The sequence below is a fragment of the Oncorhynchus gorbuscha genome, linkage group LG25, assembly GCF_021184085.1.
Source record: "Oncorhynchus gorbuscha isolate QuinsamMale2020 ecotype Even-year linkage group LG25, OgorEven_v1.0, whole genome shotgun sequence".
NCBI classification, from domain to species: Eukaryota; Metazoa; Chordata; class Actinopteri; order Salmoniformes; family Salmonidae; genus Oncorhynchus; species Oncorhynchus gorbuscha.
This window is the reverse complement of record NC_060197.1, coordinates 43,587,164-43,609,371: the sequence shown is the minus strand read 5'-3', so window position 1 is coordinate 43,609,371 and position 22,208 is coordinate 43,587,164. Positions and strand designations below refer to the sequence as shown.

General features: G+C 43.3%; 1 protein-coding gene across 2 annotated transcripts in view; it reads left to right on the top strand.

The window, feature by feature from the left end:
* The window catches only part of arap2 (ArfGAP with RhoGAP domain, ankyrin repeat and PH domain 2), a 253,179-nt gene that overhangs the window by 94,388 nt on the left and 136,583 nt on the right, over positions 1–22,208 (top strand). For both annotated transcript variants that reach the window (XR_006834916.1, XM_046328114.1), the window contains exon 11: positions 10,284–10,483. Coding sequence is in view for 1 of the 2 variants with exons in the window: in XM_046328114.1 (XP_046184070.1) it covers positions 10,284–10,483 (200 nt within the window). In the remaining variant the exon portion in view is untranslated. The remainder of the gene's footprint in view (positions 1–10,283; positions 10,484–22,208) is intronic.

Sequence of the window (22,208 nt, the reverse complement as noted above, 5' to 3'; positions counted from 1 at the left end):
CTAGCTTATACGCATCTGAATAACTAGCTTATACACATCTGAATAACTAGCTTACTAGCTTGTACACATCTAAATAACTAGCTTACTAGCTTGTCTTCGTGTTGTCTGTAGCTGGTGATGTGTGGAAACACTTTTCTGCTTTTATGGATTTTGTTATGTTGCTTTTTGTGCAATTGTTCTGTCTGTATCCGTGCTAAATGTTGCTTATCTTTCTTTGTCTGCGTGATACATGCTACTTGTTGCTTGTCCTATGGTCTCTGTCTGCATGTTACTTGCTGCTTGTCCTATGTTTCTCTGTCTGCATACTGTGTGTTGCTTGTCCTATGTGGCTCTGTCTGTCTGCATACTTGTGGACTTCAAGAAACAGCAGAGGGAACACCCCCCTATCTACATCGATGGGACAGTAGTGGAGAGGGTAGCAAGTTTTAAGTTCCTCGGCATACACATCACAGACAAACTGAATTGGTCCACTCACACTGACAGCGTCGTGAAGAAGGCGCGGCAGCGCCTATTCAACCTCAGGAGGCTGAAGAAATTTGGCTTGTCACCAAAAGCACTCACAAACTTCTACAGATGCACAATCGAGAGCATATCAGGCTGTATCACCGCCTGGTACGGCAACTGCTCTGCCCTCAACCGTAAGGCTCTCCAGAGGGTAGTGAGGTCTGCACAACGTATCACCGGGGGCAAACTACCTGCCCTCCAGGACACCTACACCACCCGATGTTACAGGAAGGCCATAAAGATCATCAAGGACATCAACCACCCGAACCACTGCCTGTTCACCCCGCTATCTTCCAGAAGGCGAGGTCAGTACAGGTGCATCAAAGCTGGGACCGAGAGACTGAAAAACAGCTTCTATCTCAAGGCCATCAGACTGTTAAACAGCCACCACTAACATTGAGTGGCTGCTGCCAACACACTGACATTGACACTGACTCAACTCCAGCCACTTTAATAATGGGAATTGATGGGAAATTATGTAAATATATCACTAGCCACTTTAAACAATGCTACCTTATATAATGTTACTTACCCTACATTATTCATCTCATATGCATACGTGTATACTATACTCTATATCATCGACTGCATCCTTACGTAATACATGTATCACTAGCCACTTTAACTATGCCACTTTGTTTACATACTCATCTCATATGTATATACTGTACTCGATACCATCTACTGTATCTTGCCTATGCTGCCCTGCACCATCACTCATTCATATATCCTTATGTACATATTCTTTATCCCCTTACACTGTGTATAAGACAGTAGTTTTGGAATTGTTAGTTAGATTACTTGTTGGTTATTACTGCATTGTCGGAACTAGAAGCACAAGCATTTTGCTACACTCGCATTAACATCTGCTAACCATGTGTATGTGACAAATTACATTTGATTTGATTTGATTTTTTACTACGTGTTGCTTGTCCCGTGTTTCTCTGTCTGCATGCTACTTGCTGCTTGTCCTATGTTTCTCTGTCTGCATGCTACTTGCTGCTTGTCCTATGTTTCTCTGTCTGCATGCTACTTGCTGCTTGTCCTATGTTTCTCTGTCTGCATGCTACTTGTTGCTTGTCCCGTGTTTCTCTGTCTGCATGCTACTTGCTGCTTGTCCTATGTTTCTCTGTCTGCATGCTACTTGTTGCTTGTCCTATGTTTCTCTGTCTGCATGCTACTTGCTACTTGTCCTATGTTGCTCTGTCTGTCTGCATACTATGTGTTGCTTGTCCTATGTTGCTTTGTCTGTCTGCATACTACGTGTTGCTTGTCCTGTGGTTCTCTGTCTGCATACTACGTGTTGCTTGTCCTATGTTGCTCTGTCTGTCTGCATACTCGTGTTGCTTGTCCTATGTTGCTCTGTCTGTCTGCATACTATGTGTTGCTTGTCCTGTGTTGCTCTGTCTGCATGCTACTTGTTGCTTGTGCTGTGTTTTCTCTGTCTGCCTGCATACTATGTCTTACTTGTCCTATGTTGCTCTGTCTGTCTGCATACTATGTGTTGCTTGTCCTATGTTGCTTTGTCTGTCTGCATACTACGTGTTGCTTGTCCTATGTTGCTTTGTCTGTCTGCATACTACGTGTTGCTTGTCCTGTGGTTCTCTGTCTGCATACTACGTGTTGCTTGTCCTGTGGTTCTCTGTCTGCATACTACGTGTTGCTTGTCCTGTGTTGGTCTTTATGTCTGCATACTACGTGTTGCTTGTCCTGTGTTGGTCTTTATGTCTGCGTACTACGTGTTGCTTGTCGTGTGTTGCTCTTTCTGTCTGCATACTACGTGTTGCTTGTAATGTGTTGCTCTGTCTGTCTGCGTACTACGTTTTGCTTGTCCTTTGTTGCTCTGTATCTCTGCATGTTGCATGTCTTGTGTTGCTCTGTCTGCCCTCGTACTACATGTTGCTTGTCCTGTGTTGTTCTGTCTGTCTGCGTGTTGCTTGTCCTATGTTGCTTTGTCTGTCTGCTATGTGTTGCTTGGCCTTTGTTGCTCTGCATGTGCTCACTGCTCGTTGATTGTCTGTATTGTGATTGGAATGGTTTTTAATAACCTGCCCAGGGACTGTGGTTGAAAATTAGCCAGCTGGCTTAAACCATTATTTTTAGTGAAATGTTGATTAATGTGCACTGTCCCTGTAAGAATACAAATAAACTCAAACCCCAGTTTTACAGATGTGGGAGTAGTGATGTAATAAATGATAAACTATCAATACCTCATGAATGGTTTATAAATGCCTCATGAATAGTTTATAAATGCCTTATGAATGGTTTATAAATGCCTCATGAATAGTTTATAAAAGCCTTATGAATGGTTTATAAATGCCTTATGAATGGTTTATAAATGCCTTATGAATGGTTTATAAATGTCTTATGAATGGTTTATAAAGGCCTTATGAATGGCTTATAAATGACTCATGAATGGTTTATAAATGCCTTATGAATAGTTTATAAATGCCTTATGAATAGTTTATAAATGCCTTATGAATAGTTTATAAATGCCTTATGAATAGTTTATAAATGCCTTATGAATAGTTTATAAATGTCTTATGAATAGTTTGTTACGGTGTTACCGAACACTTCAGGTTATTATTTGTAGAACATGTGTTGGTGCTGGATTGGTATATAATTTGCAGTGGTAAGGGCTAATGGAAGGGCACAGGTTGGCATATGCTAGCACTGGTCTCTGTGGACTATTCTTACAGCAATAGCAGAACACTGAGTTAGTAGTTCATTATCCATCTTCTTCTGTGGTCTTGGAGGCAGTAGTTCACTCTCCCACTTCTTCTGTGGTCTTTGAGGCAGTAGTTCACTCTCCCACTTCTTCTGTGGTCTTGGAGGCAGTAGTTCACTCTCCCACTTCTTCTGTGGTCGTTGAGGCAGTAGTTCACTCTCCCACTTCTTCTGTGGTCTTTGAGGCAGTAGTTCACTCTCCCACTTCTTCTGTGGTCTTGGAGGCAGTAGTTCACTCTCCCACTTCTTCTGTGGTCGTTGAGGCAGTAGTTCACTCTCCCACTTCTTCTGTGGTCTTGGAGGCAGTAGTTCACTCTCCCACTTCTTCTGTGGTCTTTGAGGCAGTTGTTCACTCTCCCACTTCTTCTGTGGTCTTGGAGGCAGTAGTTCACTCTCCCACTTCTTCTGTGGTCTTGGAGGCAGTAGTTCACTCTCCCACTTCTTCTGTGGTCTTGGAGGCAGTAGTTCACTCTCCCACTTCTTCTGTGGTCTTGGAGGCAGTAGTTCACTCTCCCACTTCTTCTGTGGTCTTGAGGCAGTAGTTCACTCTCCCACTTCTTCTGTGGTCTTGGAGGCAGTAGTTCACTCTCCCACTTCTTCTGTGGTCTTGGAGGCAGTTGTTCACTCTCCCACTTCTTCTGTGGTCTTGGAGGCAGTAGTTCACTCTCCCACTTCTTCTGTGGTCTTGGAGGCAGTAGTTCACTCTCCCACTTCTTCTGTGGTCTTGGAGGCAGTTGTTCACTCTCCCACTTCTTCTGTGGTCTTGGAGGCAGTAGTTCACTCTCCCACTTCTTCTGTGGTCTTGGAGGCAGATGTTCACTCTCCCACTTCTTCTGTGGTCTTGGAGGCAGATGTTCACTCTCCCACTTCTTCTGTGGTCTTGGAGGCAGTAGTTCACTCTCCCACTTCTTCTGTGGTCTTGGAGGCAGTAGTTCACTCTCCCACTTCTTCTGTGGTCTTGGAGGCAGTAGTTCACTCTCCCACTTCTTCTGTGGTCTTGGAGGCAGTTGTTCACTTTCCCACTTATTCTGTGGTCTTGGAGGCAGTAGTTCACTCTCCCACTTCTTCTGTGGTCTTGGAGGCAGTTGTTCACTCTCCCACTTCTTCTGTGGTCTTGGAGGCAGATGTTCACTCTCCCACTTCTTCTGTGGTCTTGGAGGCAGATGTTCACTCTCCCACTTCTTCTGTGGTCTTGGAGGCAGTAGTTCACTCTCCCACTTCTTCTGTGGTCTTGGAGGCAGTAGTTCACTCTCCCACTTCTTCTGTGGTCTTGGAGGCAGTAGTTCAACTTCTTCTGTGGTCTTGGAGGCAGTTGTTCACTTTCCCACTTATTCTGTGGTCCAGTTGGAGGCAGAAGTTCAGATCCCACTTCTTCTGTGGTCTTGGAGGCAGATGTTCACTCTCCCACTTCTTCTGTGGTCTTGGAGGCAGTTGTTCACTCTCCCACTTCTTCTGTGCTGTCTTGGGCATAGTTCACTCTCCCACTTCTTCTGTGGTCTTGGAGGCAGTAGTTCAACTTCTTCTGTGGTCTTGGATGGCAGTAGTTCACTCTCCCACTTCTTCTGTGGTCTTGGAGGCAGTTGTTCACTTTCCCACTTATTCTGTGGTCTTGGAGGCAGTAGTTCACTCTCCCACTTCTTCTGTGGTCTTGGAGGCAGTTGTTCACTCTCCCACTTCTTCTGTGGTCTTGGAGGCAGTTGTTCACTCTCCCACTTCTTCTGTGGTCTTGGAGGCAGTAGTTCACTCTCCCACTTCTTCTGTGGTCAGCAAGGCAGTAGTTCACTCTCCCACTTCTTCTGTGGTCTTTGAGGCAGTAGTTCACTCTCCCACTTCTTCTGTGGTCTTGGAGGCAGTAGTTCACTCTCCCACTTCTTCTGTGGTCGTTGAGGCAGTAGTTCACTCTCCCACTTCTTCTGTGGTCTTGGAGGCAGTAGTTCACTCTCCCACTTCTTCTGTGGTCTTTGAGGCAGTTGTCACTCTCCCACTTCTTCTGTGGTCTTGGAGGCAGTAGTTCACTCTCCCACTTCTTCTGTGGTCTTGGAGGCAGTAGTTCACCTTCTTCTGTGGTCTTTGAGGCAGTAGTTCACTCTCCCACTTCTTCTGTGGTCTTGGAGGCAGTAGTTCACTCTCCCACTTCTTCTGTGGTCGTTTCAGTGTTCACTCTCCCACTTCTTCTGTGGTCTTGGAGCAGAGTTCAAAAGTGGTCTTTGAGGCAGTTGTTCACTCTCCCACTTCTTCTGTGGTCTTGGAGGCAGTAGTTCACTCTCCCACTTCTTCTGTGGTCTTGGAGGCAGTAGTTCACTCTCCCACTTCTTCTGTGGTCTTGGAGGCAGTTGTTCACTCTCCCACTTCTTCTGTGGTCTTGGAGGCAGTAGTTCACTCTCCCACTTCTTCTGTGGTCTTGGAGGCAGATGTTCACTCTCCCACTTATTCTGTGGTCTTGGAGGCAGTAGTTCACTATCCCACTTCTTCTGTGGTCTTGGAGGCAGTAGTTCACTCACTTCTGTGGTCTTGAGGCAGTTTCACTACTTCTTCTGTGGTCTTGGATAGTAGTTCACTCTCCCACTTCTTCTGTGGTCTTGGAGGCAGTAGTTCACTCTCCCACATTTTCTGTGGTCTTGGATAGTTCACTCTCCCACTTCTTCTGTGGTCTTGGAGGCAGATTTCACTCTCCCACTTCTTCTGTGGTCTTGGAGGCAGATGTTCACTCTCCCACTTCTTCTGTGGTCTTGGAGGCAGTAGTTCACTCTCCCACTTCTTCTGTGGTCTTGGAAGCAGTAGTTCACTCTCCCACTTCTTCTGTGGTCTTGGAGGCAGTAGTTCACCTCCCACTTATTCTGTGGTCTTGGAGGCAGTAGTTCACTCTCCCACTTCTTCTGTGGTCTTGGAGGCAGTTTCACTTCCCACTTTTCTGTGGTCTTGGAGGCAGTTGTAATTTCCCAATTCTTCTGTGGTCTTGAGGCAGTAGTTCACTCTCCCACTTCTTCTGTGGTCTTGGAGGCAGTAGTTCACTCTCCCACTTCTTCTGTGGTCTTGGAGGCAGTAGTTCACTCTCCCACTTCTTCTGTGGTTTTGGAGGCAGTAGTTCAAGTCCTGATGGGAGCAGTAATCCCGTTGGAATTGTCCTCAGCAGAAAGCAGATAGGTGGATTGAGTTCAGATGCTATCCTATCATCCCAACTTTGCTTGATGCTGCTCTGGGATATATCTGGTGCAAACCGACCCTCTGTGTCAACAGGAAAGAGAGGGATGGAGAGGGAGGTGGGGGGGACAGAATGAGAGGTTACCATGGAAACCACCAGACTAACTTCATCTCAGTTCTCCCCCTCTCAACACCTCATCTCCTATCCTCCCATGACATCTTTCCTTCCTTCTTTCTAGTCAGGAAAGAAAAAGTTGTGAGAGAAGTTCACAGCTCTATCAGCTGCAATGTGTCTTTATGCCTGTGAGAGAAAGTAATCATGAAAAGCTTTGAAAGCACTCCCACTCAGAGCTTGCATTGAAAGACATGGCTGGAAAAGTGAAAGGGTAGCACCAGTCTCAATGACTCCCAGTCACTTTAGGCCCTGATAGGCACCCAATTTGGGAGCTCTTCCTCTCTCAGCCCGAGAGACTGGCAGGGGCAAGAATGTGTGTTAATCTGTGAAAGCAGAGGGAAAAGGATTGACCTAAAGGATTCTGAGTGGTAGAAAAAGAGCAACATGACTGATAAGGTGTGTGTGTGTGTGTGTGTGATTGTGTGTGTGTGTGTGTGTGTGTGTGTGTGTTGTGTGTGTGTGTTGTGTGAGCTGTGTGTGTGTGTGTGTGAGTGCCGAGGAAAAAGTCCATGAGATTGAAGAAAATATACACAAACACACACACTGTGAGACATTTATTATTTATATGGACTCTAATGGCTGACAGATCAACATTTTCCTCCATCTTCCCTCCCTGTTTTTCATTTCCCAACACTCACTCTCAGCCTTCCCCTTGAACACTGTCTCCCCTCATGTGAGAATATTATTCCAATGTTCTCCGTTAATGTTTCAGCACTGATGATGTCAAAGGACCTGTTTATGCCTTTTTATTCACACCCCTTTTAGGCATTTTTCCTATTTTGTTGAATGACTGGTGTAATTTAAATTGATTTTGATTTTGATTTCATGTAATGGACACAAAAAATAGTCCAAATTGATGGTGAAATTTTTAAAAAAAAGTAGTTTTTTTTTTTAAGTGGGAAAAAAGGAAAAGTGGAACGGAAATTATTCACCCCTTTGTTATAAGCTCCTAAATAATATCTGGTGCAAACAATTACCTTCAGAAGTTAGTTATATAAAGTCCACCTGTATGCAATTAAGTGTCACATGATCTCAGTATATACACCTGTTCTGAAAGGCCCCAGAGTCTGCAACACCACTAAGCAAGGGGCACCACCAAGCAACCATGAAGACCAAGGAGTTCTCCAAACAGGTCAGGGACAAAGTTGTGGAGAAGTACAGATCAGGATTGGGTTATAAAAATATCAGAAACTTTGAACATCCAGCACCATTAAAACCATCATTTAAAAAATGAAAGAATATGGCACCACAACAAACCTGGCAAGAAGGGCAAAGAACTCACGGACCAGGCAAGGAGGGCATTAATCAGAGAGACAACAAGGAGACCGAAGATAACCCTGAAGGAGCTGCAAAGCCTCATAGCAGAGATTGGAGTATCTGTCCACAGGACCACTTTAAGCCGTAAATTCCAAAGCTGGGCTACAAAGTGCCGAGGAAAAAGCCATTGCTTAAAGAAAAAATGAAATTTCACTTCCAAAAGGCATGTGTAAGATCTGGCGCAAACCCAAAAGCATCTTGAAAATCCCCACTGTGAAGCATGGTGGTGGCAGCATCATGCTGTAGGTATGTTTTTCATCAGTGGGGACTGGGAAACTGGTCACACACACACACACACACACACACACACACACTTAACCAATGATGTGTTTAACCTCGCAGTCGGTGTTCCAATTCATCCCAAATGTGTTTATGGGGTTGTGGTCAGGGCTCTTTGCAGGCCAGTCAAGTTCTTCCAGACCGATCTCTTTTTCTGTATGGACCTCGGTTTGAGCACGGGGGCATTGTCGTGCTGAAACTGTTACCACAAAGTTGGTAGCACAGAATTGTCCAGAGTGTGATTGTCTACTAAGATTTCCTTCATTGGAACTCAGGGGCCTAGCCCGAACCATGAACCCCCAGACCATTATTCCTCCTCCACCAAACTTTACAGTGGCACTATGCATTTGGGTAGGTAGCGTTCACCTGGCATCTGCCAAACCCAGATTTGTATGTCGAACTGACAGATGGTGAAGAGTGATTCATCACTCCAGAGAACACTTTTCCACTGCTCCAGAGTCCAATGGCGGCGAGCCTTACACCACTCCAGCCGACGCTGGGCATTGCACATGGTTATGGTAGGCTTGTATGGCTGCTCGGTAGGCTGCTCGGCCATAGAAACCCATTTCATGAAGCTCCCGACAAAACAGTTATTGTGCTGACGTTGCTCCCAGAAGCAGGAACTCGGAAGTGAGTGTTGTAACCGAGGACAGCCAATGTTTTACATGCTTCAGCAAGGGTGGGCAATTCCAGTCCTGATCGTGATCTTCAGTTTAGAATGCAATTGGATTAATCTGCTGTGTTTGCTAGGAATGGAGAAAAAGTGTGACACCAATCATGCCCCAGAGGACTGGAGTTTCCCACAGCTGTGCTACACGTTTCAGCACTCGGCGGTCCCGTTCCGTGAGCTTGTGTGGCCTACCACGTCGCAGCTGAGCCGTTGTTTCTCCTAGACCTTTTCACTTCGTAATAACAGCACTTACAGTTGACCTTTGCAGCTCCTAGCAGGGCAGACATTTCACAAACTGACTTGTTGGATTTTTATTTTTTATTTTTATTTTACCTTTATTTCACTAGGCAAGTAAGTTAAGAACAAATTCTTATTTTCAATGACGGCCTAGGAACAGTGGGTTAACTGCCTGTTCAGGGGCAGAACGACAGATTTTGTACCTTGTCAGCTCGGGGATTTGAACTTGCAACCTTTCGGTTACTAGTCCAATGCTCATAGGATAGGTGGCATCCTATGACGGTGCCACTTTGAAAGTCACTGAGCTCTTCAGTAAGGCCATTCTACTGTCACTGTTTGTCTATGGAGATTGCATGGCTGTGTGTTTGATTTTATACACCTCTCTGCAAAGGGTTTGACTGAAATAGACACATCTACTAATTTTAAGGGGTGTCCACATACTTTTGTATATGACTCCCAGTCACTTTAGTGCCTTCGGAAAGTATTCAGACCCCTTGACTTTTTCCACATTTTGTTACGTTACAGCCTTATTCTAAAATTGATTCAATAGTTTTATACCCTCATCAATCAACAGACAATACACCATAATGACAAAGAAAAAATAGTTTTTTAGACATTTTTGCTAATTTATTTGTTTTTAGGCCTCATGTCTATTTGTAAACTGCTTACCAATGTACTTAGAGCAGTACAAATAAATGTTTAGTCATACCCATGGTATACGGTCTGATATATCACGGCTGTCAGCCAATCAGCATTCAGGGCTTGAACCACACCGTTTTGAATCTATTATAGACACCTTAATGTGTATTTTTTTATTATATGTGAACAGAAAATAAAAAATCTAAGTATTTATTTTAGAGAGTACGCATGTTACTGTCCCCACTACCACAAATACATACTTCAATAAATCCAATTTTGACCTTGAAAAATGTCATCGAAATACTCTAGAGCCTATACATTCCAATGTAGGACTGCTCCTTCTGAGGACTACCAATATGGCCGACCGTTTGCTTCAAAACCTCTAATTGGCCTATACGTACCGTCAGCAATACAGGTTTTATATGCATCATTGCACTTAACCTATTCAACCCCGTACGTACACATCACCCACAATGTAAAGAAACCATATAACCCCACAACATGAAGCAACGCAAATTGTATGTACTGTTTAATTGGTCTGCTAACATCAATAATGTGGTGTAAAAATATATATGTATATATATTTTGTTTCAGCTTCACGGCCGAATCGGAAAGGGAGAAAGAGGAGTGGATTGAAGCATTCCAGGAATCGATAGCCGAAACGCTCTCCGATTATGAAGTGGCCGAGAAGATCTGGTTCAATGAGTCCAACAGGATCTGTGCCGACTGCCGAGCGTCGCAGCCCGAATGGGCCTCCATCAATCTGGGGGTTGTCATCTGTAAGAAGTGTGCAGGTACTAAAGAGACTGCCGCTATGCCAATGTCACTCTCCAAACTTTACATTGTTTTATTCTATAGACTCTACTTCCACTCCCTCCATACCTCTCCTTCACACATGCATCCCTTCTGTCCTCTTTTGTCTCTTGTCCTCGGCTTCCCTTCTCTTCTTCCCTTCCTCACCCTGCCTCCTCCCTCTCCTTCCCTCTCCTCCTCCTCCTTGCTCTTCACTTTAACTGATTGATAGACTCTGTTGAACATGAAAATAGAGCTTGACTCCTCGCCTCACTTTTCACAAATGGAACAGGGGGATGGGTGGGCAGAGAGTGAAACCAACCATTTCAGAGAGAGACGGAGAGAGAAAAGGGGTACAAGCCAGGGAGAGAATGAGAAGCAGATAAAGAAGAGAGAGGTAGCGAGAGAAAAAGAGAAAAAGAGAATAGACGGGTGTCCGATAGACAAAATCAAAAAAGGAACGCCTCACTGATATCATGTGTTACACCACCCAGGAAGACTAGTAAGAGTTCATGTCTAACACCACCCAGAAAGACTAGTAAGAGTTCATGTGTTACACCACCCAGGAAGACGATTAGGAGGTCATGTGTTACACCACCCAGAAAGACTAGTAAGAGGTCATGTCTAACACCACCCAGAAAGACTAGTAAGAGTTCATGTCTAACACCACCCAGAAAGACTAGTAAGAGTTCATGTGTTACACCACCCAGAAAGACTAGTAAGAGTTCATGTCTAACACCACCCAGGAAGACTAGTAGGAGGTCATGTGTAACACCACCCAGGAAGAATAGTAAGAGTTAATGTGTTACACCACCCAGGAAGACGATTAGGAGGTCATGTGTTACACCACCCAGGAAGAATAGTAAGAGTTCATGTCTAACACCACCCAGAAAGACTAGTAAGAGTTCATGTGTTACACCACCCAGGGGGTTATTTGTGTGTGCTTTCCTAGCCTCTGACTAGCCGGACGGATTAGATTAAATAAAAACAGAGAATACAGTGCCTTGCAAAAGTACTCACCCCCTTGCATTTTCCTTATTTTTTTTGCATTACAACCTGTAATTTAAATTGATTTTTTAATTTGAATTTCATGTAATGGACATACACAAAATAGTCCAAATTGGTGAAGTGGAATGAAAAAAATAACTTGTTTCAAAAGAATGTAAAAAATAGAAAATGGTAAAGTGGTGCACTATTGTAAAGTGACTGTTCCACTGGATGTCATAAGGTGAATGCACCAATTTGTAAGTCGCTCTGGATAAGAGCGTCTGCTAAATGACTTAAATGTAAAAAATGTAAAAATGTATTCGCTCCCTTTGATATGAAACCCCCGAATAAGATCTGGTGCAACCAATTACCTTCAGAAGTCACATGATCTGTCACATGATCTCAGTATATTTACACCTGTTCTGAAAGGCACAAGAGTCTGCAACAACACTAAGCAAGTGGCCCAATGAAGATCAAGGAGCTCTCCAAACTGGTCAGGAACAAAGTTGTGGAGAAGTACAGATCAGGGTTGGGTTAAAAAAATATATCAGAAACTTTGAACATCCTACAGAGCACCAATAAATCCATTATAAAAAAATGAAAGAATATGGCACCACAACAAACCTGTCATGAGAGGGCCGCCCACCAAAACTCAGACCAGGCAAGGAGGGCATTAATCAGAGAGACAACAAGGAGACCAAAGATAACCCTGAAGGAGCTGCAACATTCCACAGCGAAGAATGGAGTATCTGTCCATAGGACAACTTTAAGCCGTACACTCCACAGAGCTGGGCTTTACAGAAGAGTGGCCAAAACAAAGCCAATGCTTAAAGAAAAAAATACGGAAACACATTTTGTATTTGCCAAAAGACATGTGGGAGACTCCCCGAACATATGGAAGAAGGTACTCTGGTCAAAGGAGGCTAAAAGCTTTTTGGCCATCAAGGAAAATGCAATGTCTGGGGCAAACCCACCACCTCTCATCCCCACAGTGAAGCATGGTGGTGGCATCATCATGCTGTGGGAAAGTTTTTCATCAGTAGGGACTGGGAAACTGGTCAGAAATGAATGACTGATAGATGGCGCTAAATACAGGGAAATTATTGAGGGAAACCTTTCAGCAGGACAATGACCCTAAGCATACTGCTAAAGCGACACTCGAGTGGTTTAACGGGAACTATTTACATGTCTTGGAATAGCCTAGTCAAAGCACAGACCTCAATCCAATTGATAATATGTGGTATGACTTAAAGATTGCTGTACACCAGCGTAACCCATCCAACTTGAAGGAGCTGGATCAGTTTTGCCTTGAAGAATGGGCAAAAATCCCAGTGGCTAGATGTGCCAAGCTTATAGAGACATACCCCACGAGACTTGCAGCTGTAATTGTAAAAATATTTTGCATCTACAAAGTGGTAGGCATGTTGTGCAACCCCCCCACCCCCCCAAATGTATTTTAATTCCAGGTGTCGTGTCTTTGTCTATGCCTGATTAAATGATATGACATGCTATTCTATAAAATAATTTCTCTGTAATTCATATTACCTGATTAAGCTAATCAGGTGAATGTAATTAACTAGAAAGTCGGGGCATCACTGTAACGATACTCGTGTGTTGAAGAAGGAGACCAAGGTGCAGCGTGGTTGGCGTTCATGATTTTTAATAAACTGAACACCGCAACGAAAAAACAGAAGCGTACAGTTCTGTCAGGCAACAAAACAGCTAAAAAAAGAAAATGACTCCCCACAAACGCAATGTCGGAAAATCACAACTTTTATATGATCCCCTATCAGAGATAAACAGCTGCCTCTGATTGGGAACCACACTTGGCAAAAACAACAAAGAAATAGAAAACATTGATTCCCGTGTCACACCCTGACCTAACCAAACATAGAGAATAAATAAGGATGTCTAAAGTCAGGGCGTGACAACTACAAAATAATGTTTATAGAGCTGTTATCTTCGGGAAAAACTCTTAAAGACCTGGTAATATTTTACATTAATAGCAGTCAATATTTAATCGTCACCTTGTTTAGTCTCATGAAAGTTGTAAATTCTTGCTTATCTTCACGAACCCTGGCTAACGAGTTGAATCAGCAATACATCATTTGGTTTAATTCTTTATGTACTAAATACCTAACTAATCACACAGAATGAATCCTACATTGATGGACCTGGTGAACCGAGCCGATACAGCGGCTGTTTACATAAAGGAAGGGGGGGGGTTGATTGAAAGAGCGGAAAGACTGAGTAACAAAGGGAGAAGCTATGATATCGTAAATACAGAATCTTATGCACTCTAAATAACCGCACATTTGAAAAAGGAAAATGCAATCAGTATTTACTCTGAGCTGCGCTTCGGTAGATTGGTCGTAGATGGTATGCCGGGTTGTCCAGTATGGATCTCTGGTTCTCGGAAGACTGTCTAGTGGTGAACTGGAGCGTGGTAGAATAGATTGTCCGTCCTCTCCTAGCCCACGTCTACAGTTGCTGCGCTAATGCGACGGCTAGGAGGTATCACTTCTTTAGTGAATAACACTTCAAAGTTCATACCAAGTTGCCATGCTATATGCTCATGCTATATTCTGGCTGGTATAGTCGAAATTCATCCTTCCGGCATGTAGGTCGTCACCGTCCCATTGAAATTCAATGCTAATTTCGTTTGATTCTTGCCTCACAGTGCATGGTGGTAGTATGTATTATATAGATCTCCCAGTGCACGGTGGTAGTATGTATTAGATAGATCTCCCAGTGCACGGTGGTAATATGTATTAGATAGATCTCCCAGTGCATGGTGGTAATATGTATTAGATCTCCCAGTGCATGGTGGTAATATGTATTAGATCTCCCAGTGCATGGTGGTAATATGTATTAGATCTCCCAGTGCATGGTGGTAGTATGTATTATATAGATCTCCCAGTGCATGGTGGTAATATGTATTATATAGATCTCCCAGTGCATGGTGGTAGTATGTATTATATAGATCTCCCAGTGCATGGTGGTAATATGTATTATATAGGTCTCCCAGTGCATGGTGGTAATATGTATTATATAGGTCTCCCAGTGCATGGTGGTAATATGTATTAGATCTCCCAGTGCATGGTGGTAATATGTATTAGATCTCCCAGTGCATGGTGGTAATATGTATTAGATCTCCCAGTGCATGGTGGTAATATGTATTATATAGATCTCCCAGTGCATGGTGGTAGTATGTATTATATAGATCTCCCAGTGCATGGTGGTAATATGTATTAGATCTCCCAGTGCATGGTGGTAATATGTATTAGATCTCCCAGTGCATGGTGGTAATATGTATTATATAGATCTCCCAGTGCATGGTGGTAGTATGTATTATATAGATCTCCCAGTGCATGGTGGTAGTATGTATTATATAGATCTCCCAGTGCATGGTGGTAATATGTATTATATAGATCTCCCAGTGCATGGTGGTAGTATGTATTATATAGATCTCCCAGTGCATGGTGGTAGTATGTATTATATAGATCTCCCAGTGCATGGTGGTAATATGTATTATATAGATCTCCCAGTGCATGGTGGTAATATGTATTATATAGATCTCCCAGTGCATGGTGGTAGTATGTATTATATATTATGATCTCCCAGTGCATGGTGGTAGTATGCTATTATATAGATCTCCCAGTGCATGGTGGTAATATGTATTGGTATTCCTCAGGTCTCCACCACAGCTTTTTCATGGGGTCCTTAAATATTTATTTAGAATCTCCCAGTGCATGGTGGTAATATGTATTAGATCTCCCAGTGCATGGTGGTAATATGTAAATAGGTTTCGGGTGTTACAGATAGATCTCCCAGTGCATGGTGGTAGTATGTATTAGACTAATCCATTATGAATTGGGAGTCTTGGTGACTTAACCTTGTCTTTTAAATTTGTTTAAGAGGACACCACCTTTGTACACACACACAGGCACGTAGGATTATGCACACACACACATGTATGCTAGCAAACACACAACTCTTCATTCTCCCATTCTCTCTCCTCAGGGAGGTCTCAGATACCCTGTCTTTGTCAGAGAGACAGGAAATTCAACCCTGTGTAATTGGTATTCCTCAGAGTTTCCACCACAGCTTTTACAGAGCGGGTCCTTAAATGATTTCATTTACAGGAATGTTTAATATTATCACTGACACATGCGGAGGTGAGCTGCGTAGGGCTATGTCAAAGACAGAGGAAGGTCAGTCCTCGGACGGACCACAGAGAGACAGGGATAAATACACTTAAATTACCCAACCTGGTTTGGAAAATCAATGACAAAAATGCTTTTAAATAGGTTTGGTACAGGGTGTTACAGATTAAAACAAAGTTAATTATAGAACTGAAGGAAGAGGAAGCTATCAAGGCACAGAAGACGAGACCCAGATGCAGACCCAGATGCAGACACAGGAGGCCGATGGTTGGAGTCTTACAATGTTAAATAATACAAAGGGGTCAGCAAGAGAATGGTAAATACACTGGTACAGAGGACAGGTCAAAGGTCAAAACCAGATCAGAGTCCAGGAGGTACAGAGTGGCAGACAGGCTCGTGGTCAAGGCAGGCAGAATGGTCAGGCAGGCGGGTACAGAGTCCTGAAACAGGCAAGGGTCAAAACCAGTAGGACTGGAAAAATGAGAATGAAAAAGCAGGAAAATGCAAAAAGCAGGAGAATGGGAAAAACACAGGAATAAATACACTGGTACAGAGAGACAGGAAACACAGGGATAAATACACTGGTACAGAGAGACAGGGATAAATACACTGGTACAGAGAGACAGGGATAAATACACTGGTACAGAGAGACAGGGATAAATACACTGGTACAGAGAGACAGGGATAAATACACTGGTACAGAGAGACAGGGATAAATACACTGGTACAGAGAGACAGGGATAAATACACTGGTACAGAGAGACAGGGATAAATACACTGGTACAGAGAGACAGGGATAAATACACTGATAAATACACTGGTACAGAGAGACAGGGATAAATACACAGGGATAAATACACTGGTACAGAGAGACAGGGATAAATACACTGGTACAGAGAGACAGGAAACACAGGGATAAATACACTGGTACAGAGAGACAGGAAACACAGGGATAAATACACTGGTACAGAGAGACAGGGATAAATACACTGGTACAGAGAGACAGGGATAAATACACTGGTACAGAGAGACAGGGATAAATACACTGGTACAGAGAGACAGGGATAAATACACTGGTACAGAGAGACAGGGATAAATACACTGGTACAGAGAGACAGGGATAAATACACTGGTACAGAGAGACAGGGATAAATACACTGGTACAGAGAGACAGGAAACACAGGGATAAATACACTGGTACAGAAACACAGGGATAAATACACTGGTACAGAGAGACAGGAAACACAGGGATAAATACACTGGTACAGAGAGACAGGAAACACAGGGATAAATACACTGGTACAGAGAGACAGGGATAAATACACTGGTACAGAGAGACAGGGATAAATACACTGGTACAGAGAGACAGGGATAAATACACTGGTACAGAGAGACAGGGATAAATACACTGGTACAGAGAGACAGGGATAAATACACTGGTACAGAGAGACAGGGGGATAAATACACTGGTACAGAGAGACAGGGATAAATACACTGGTACAGAGAGACAGGAAACACAGGGATAAATACACTGGTACAGAGAGACAGGATAAATACACTGGTACAGATAAATACACTGGTACAGAGAGACAGGAAACACAGGGATAAATACACTGGTACAGAGAGACAGGAAACACAGGGATAAATACACTGGTACAGAGAGACAGGAGAACACAGGGATAAATACACTGGTACAGAGAGACAGGGGGATAAATACACTGGTACAGAGAGACAGGAAACACAGGGATAAATACACTGGTACAGAGAGACAGGGATAAATACACTGGTACAGAGAGACAGGAAACACAGGGATAAATACACTGGTACAGAGAGACAGGAAACACAGGGATAAATACACTGGTACAGAGAGACAGGGATAAATACACTGGTACAGAGAGACAGGAAACACAGGGATAAATACACTGGTACAGAGAGACAGGAAACACAGGGATAAATACACTGGTACAGAGAGACAGGGATAAATACACTGGTACAGAGAGACAGGGATAAATACACTGGTACAGAGAGACAGGAAACACAGGGATAAATACACTGGTACAGAGAGACAGGGATAAATACACTGGTACAGAGAGACAGGAAACACAGGGATAAATACACTGGTACAGAGAGACAGGGAAAATACACAGGGATAAATACACTGGTACAGAGAGACAGGAAACACAGGGATAAATACACTGGTACAGAGAGACAGGAAACACAGGGATAAATACACTGGTACAGAGAGACAGGAAACACAGGGATAAATACACTGGTACAGAGAGACAGGATACACAGGGATAAATACACTGGTACAGAGAGACAGGACAGGAAACACAGGGATAAATACACTGGTACAGAGAGACAGGAAACACAGGGATAAATACACTGGTACAGAGAGACAGGAAACACAGGGATAAATACACTGGTACAGAGAGACAGGAAACACAGGGATAAATACACTGGTACAGAGAGACAGGAAACACAGGGATAAATACACTGGTACAGAGAGACAGGAAACACAGGGATAAATACACTGGTACAGAGAGACAGGAAACACAGGGATAAATACACTGGTACAGAGAGACAGGAAACACAGGGATAAATACACTGGTACAGAGAGACAGGAAACACAGGGATAAATACACTGGTACAGAGAGACAGGAAACACAGGGATAAATACACTGGTACAGAGAGACAGGGATAAATACACTGGTACAGAGAGACAGGGATAAATACACTGGTACAGAGAGACAGGAAACACAGGGATAAATACACTGGTACAGAGAGACAGGAAACAGGGATAAATACACTGGTACAGAGAGACAGGAAACACAGGGATAAATACACTGGTACAGAGAGACAGGAAACACAGGGATAAATACACTGGTACAGAGAGACAGGAAACACAGGGATAAATACACTGGTACAGAGAGACAGGAAACACAGGGATAAATACACTGGTACAGAGAGACAGGAAACACAGGGATAAATACACTGGTACAGAGAGACAGGAAACACAGGGATAAATACACTGGTACAGAGAGACAGGAAACACAGGGATAAATACACTGGTACAGAGAGACAGGAAACACAGGGATAAATACACTGGTACAGAGAGACAGGAAACACAGGGATAAATACACTGGTACAGAGAGACAGGGATAAATACACTGGTACAGAGAGATAAATACACTGGACAAAGACAGGAAACACACTGGTACAGAGAGACAGGAAACACAGGGATAAATACACTGGTACAGAGAGACAGGAAACACAGGGATAAATACACTGGTACAGAGAGACAGGAAACACAGGGATAAATACACTGGTACAGAGAGACAGGAAACACAGGGATAAATACACTGGTACAGAGAGACAGGAAACACAGGGATAAATACACTGGTACAGAGAGACAGGGATAAATACACTGGTACAGAGAGACAGGAAACACAGGGATAAATACACTGGTACAGAGAGACAGGAAACACAGGGATAAATACACTGGTAAACAGACAGGGATAAATACACTGGTACAGAGAGACAGGAAACACAGGGATAAATACACTGGTACAGAGAGACAGGAAACACAGGGATAAATACACTGGTACAGAGAGACAGGAAACACAGGGATAAATACACTGGTACAGAGAGACAGGAAACACAGGGATAAATACACTGGTACAGAGAGACAGGAAACACAGGGATAAATACACTGGTACAGAGAGACAGGAAAATACACAGGGATAAATACACTGGTACAGAGAGACAGGAAACACAGGGATAACTACACTGGCACAGAGAGACAGGAAACACAGGGATAAATACACTGGTACAGAGAGACAGGAAACACAGGGATAAATACACTGGTACAGAGAGACAGGAAACACAGGGATAAATACACTGGTACAGAGAGACAGGAAACACAGGGATAAATACACTGGTACAGAGAGACAGGAAACACAGGGATAAATACACTGGTACAGAGAGACAGGAAACACAGGGATAAATACACTGGCACAGAGAGACAGGAAACACAGGGATAAATACACTGGTACAGAGAGACAGGAAACACAGGGATAAATACACTGGTACAGAGAGACAGGAAACACAGGGATAAATACACTGGTACAGAGAGACAGGAAACACAGGGATAAATACACTGGTACAGAGAGACAGGAAACACAGGGATAAATACACTGGTACAGAGAGACAGGAAACACAGGGATAAATACACTGGTACAGAGAGACAGGAAACACAGGGATAAATACACTGGCACAGAGAGACAGGAAACACAGGGATAAATACACTGGTACAGAGAGACAGGAAACACAGGGATAAATACACTGGTACAGAGAGACAGGAAACACAGGGATAAATACACTGGTACAGAGAGACAGGAAACACAGGGATAAATACACTGGTACAGAGAGACAGGAAACACAGGGATAAATACACTGGTACAGAGAGACAGGAAACACAGGGATAAATACACTGGCACAGAGAGACAGGAAACACAGGGATAAATACACTGGTACAGAGAGACAGGAAACACAGGGATAAATACACTGGTACAGAGAGACAGGAAACACAGGGATAAATACACTGGTACAGAGAGACAGGAAACACAGGGATAAATACACTGGTACAGAGAGACAGGAAACACAGGGATAAATACACTGGTACAGAGAGACAGGAAACACAGGGATAAATACACTGGTACAGAGAGACAGGAAACACAGGGATAAATACACTGGTACTGTAACGACGTTCGTCTGTAGAAGGAGAGGCGGACCAAAATGCGGCGTGGTGGTTACTCATGTTCTTTAATGATAAATACATGAAATAACTAAATCTACAAAACAACAAAACGGAAAGTGAAAACCTATACAGCCTATCTTGTGACAACAAACAGAGACAGGAACAATCACCCACAAACACACAGTGAAACCCAGGCTACCTAAATATGGTTCCCAATCAGGGACAACGAGAATCACCTGACTGATTGAGAACGGCCTCAGGCAGCCATAGACTATGCTAGACAACCCTACTCAACCACAATCCTAATACCTACTAAAACCCCAATACAAAAACACACCACAAAATAAACCCATGTCACACCCTGGCCTGACCAAATAAATAAAGAAAACACAAAATACTAAGACCAAGGCGTGACAGGTACAGAGAGACAGGAAACACAGGGATAAATACATTTACATTTTACATTACATTTAAGTCATTTAGCAGACGCTCTTATCCAGAGCGACTTACAATACACTGGCACAGAGAGACAGGAAACGCTGGGATAAATACACTGGTACAGAGAGACAGGAAACACAGGGATAAATACACTGGCTCAGAGAGACAGGAAACACAGGGATAAATGCACTGGTACAGAGAGACAGGAAACACAGGGATAAATACACTGGCACAGAGAGACAGGAAACACAGGGATAAATACACTGGGAGAAACAAGGGACACCTGGAGGGGGTGGAGACAATCACAGGAACAGGTGAAACAGATCAGGGTGTGACAGAAACTCTAATGATAAGACTAATGATTCAATTATTCCAGATTGTCTTTCTTTTCTTAAAGCAAGTGGAGAATGAAAGGGGCAGAGAGAGAATAGACAGTTGATGCGACGTGTAGCCCTGCTCTGATGTCCTGGTCTGTGATGCTACTGGGACCTCTCCTTGGCTTCCCGTTAGGAAGGGGTGTGTCCAGAATGGTGTCCTCGAACCAAATTGTTCCTCTCTCTCTCTCTCTCTCAATTCAATTCAATTTCACTGCAAGGGCTTTATTGGCATGGGAAACACATGTTTATTTTGCCAAAGCTAGTGAAATAGATAAACAAATATTAACAGTACACACTACACTTCCAAACGTTCCAAAAGAATAAAGACGTTTCAAATGTCATATTATGTGCAAATAGTTAAAGTACGAAAGAGAAAATAAATAAACATAAATGTTGGTTGTATTTACAATGGTGTGTGTTCTTCACTGGTTGACCTTTTCTCGTGGCAACAGGTCACACATCCTTCTGCTGTGATGGTACACTGTGGTATTTCACCCAGTAGATATGGGAGTTTATCAAAATTGGGTTTGTTTTTGTATTCTTTGTGGATCTGTGTAATCTGAGGGAAATATGTATCTCTAATATGGTCATACATTGGGCAGGAGGTTAGGAAGTGCAGCTCAATTTCCACCTCATTTTGTGGAGAGGTCTGCCTACGGTGGCCTTTCTCAATAGCAAGGCTAAGCTCACTGAGTCTGTACATAGTCAAAACTTTCCTTAAATTTTGGGTCAGTCACAGTGGTCAGGTATTATGACACTGTGTACTCTCTGTTTAGGGCCAAATAGCATTCTCGTTTACGCTGTTTTTTGGGAAATTATTTCCAATGTGTCAAGTAATTATCTTTATTTGTTTTCTCATGATTGTTTGTTGATTGTTTGTTTGGGTCTAATTGTGTTGCTGTCCTGCGGCTCTGTGGGGTGTGTTTGTGTTTGTGAACAGAGCCCCAGGACCGGCTTGCTTAGGGGACTCTTCTCCAGGTTCATCTCTCTGTATGTGATG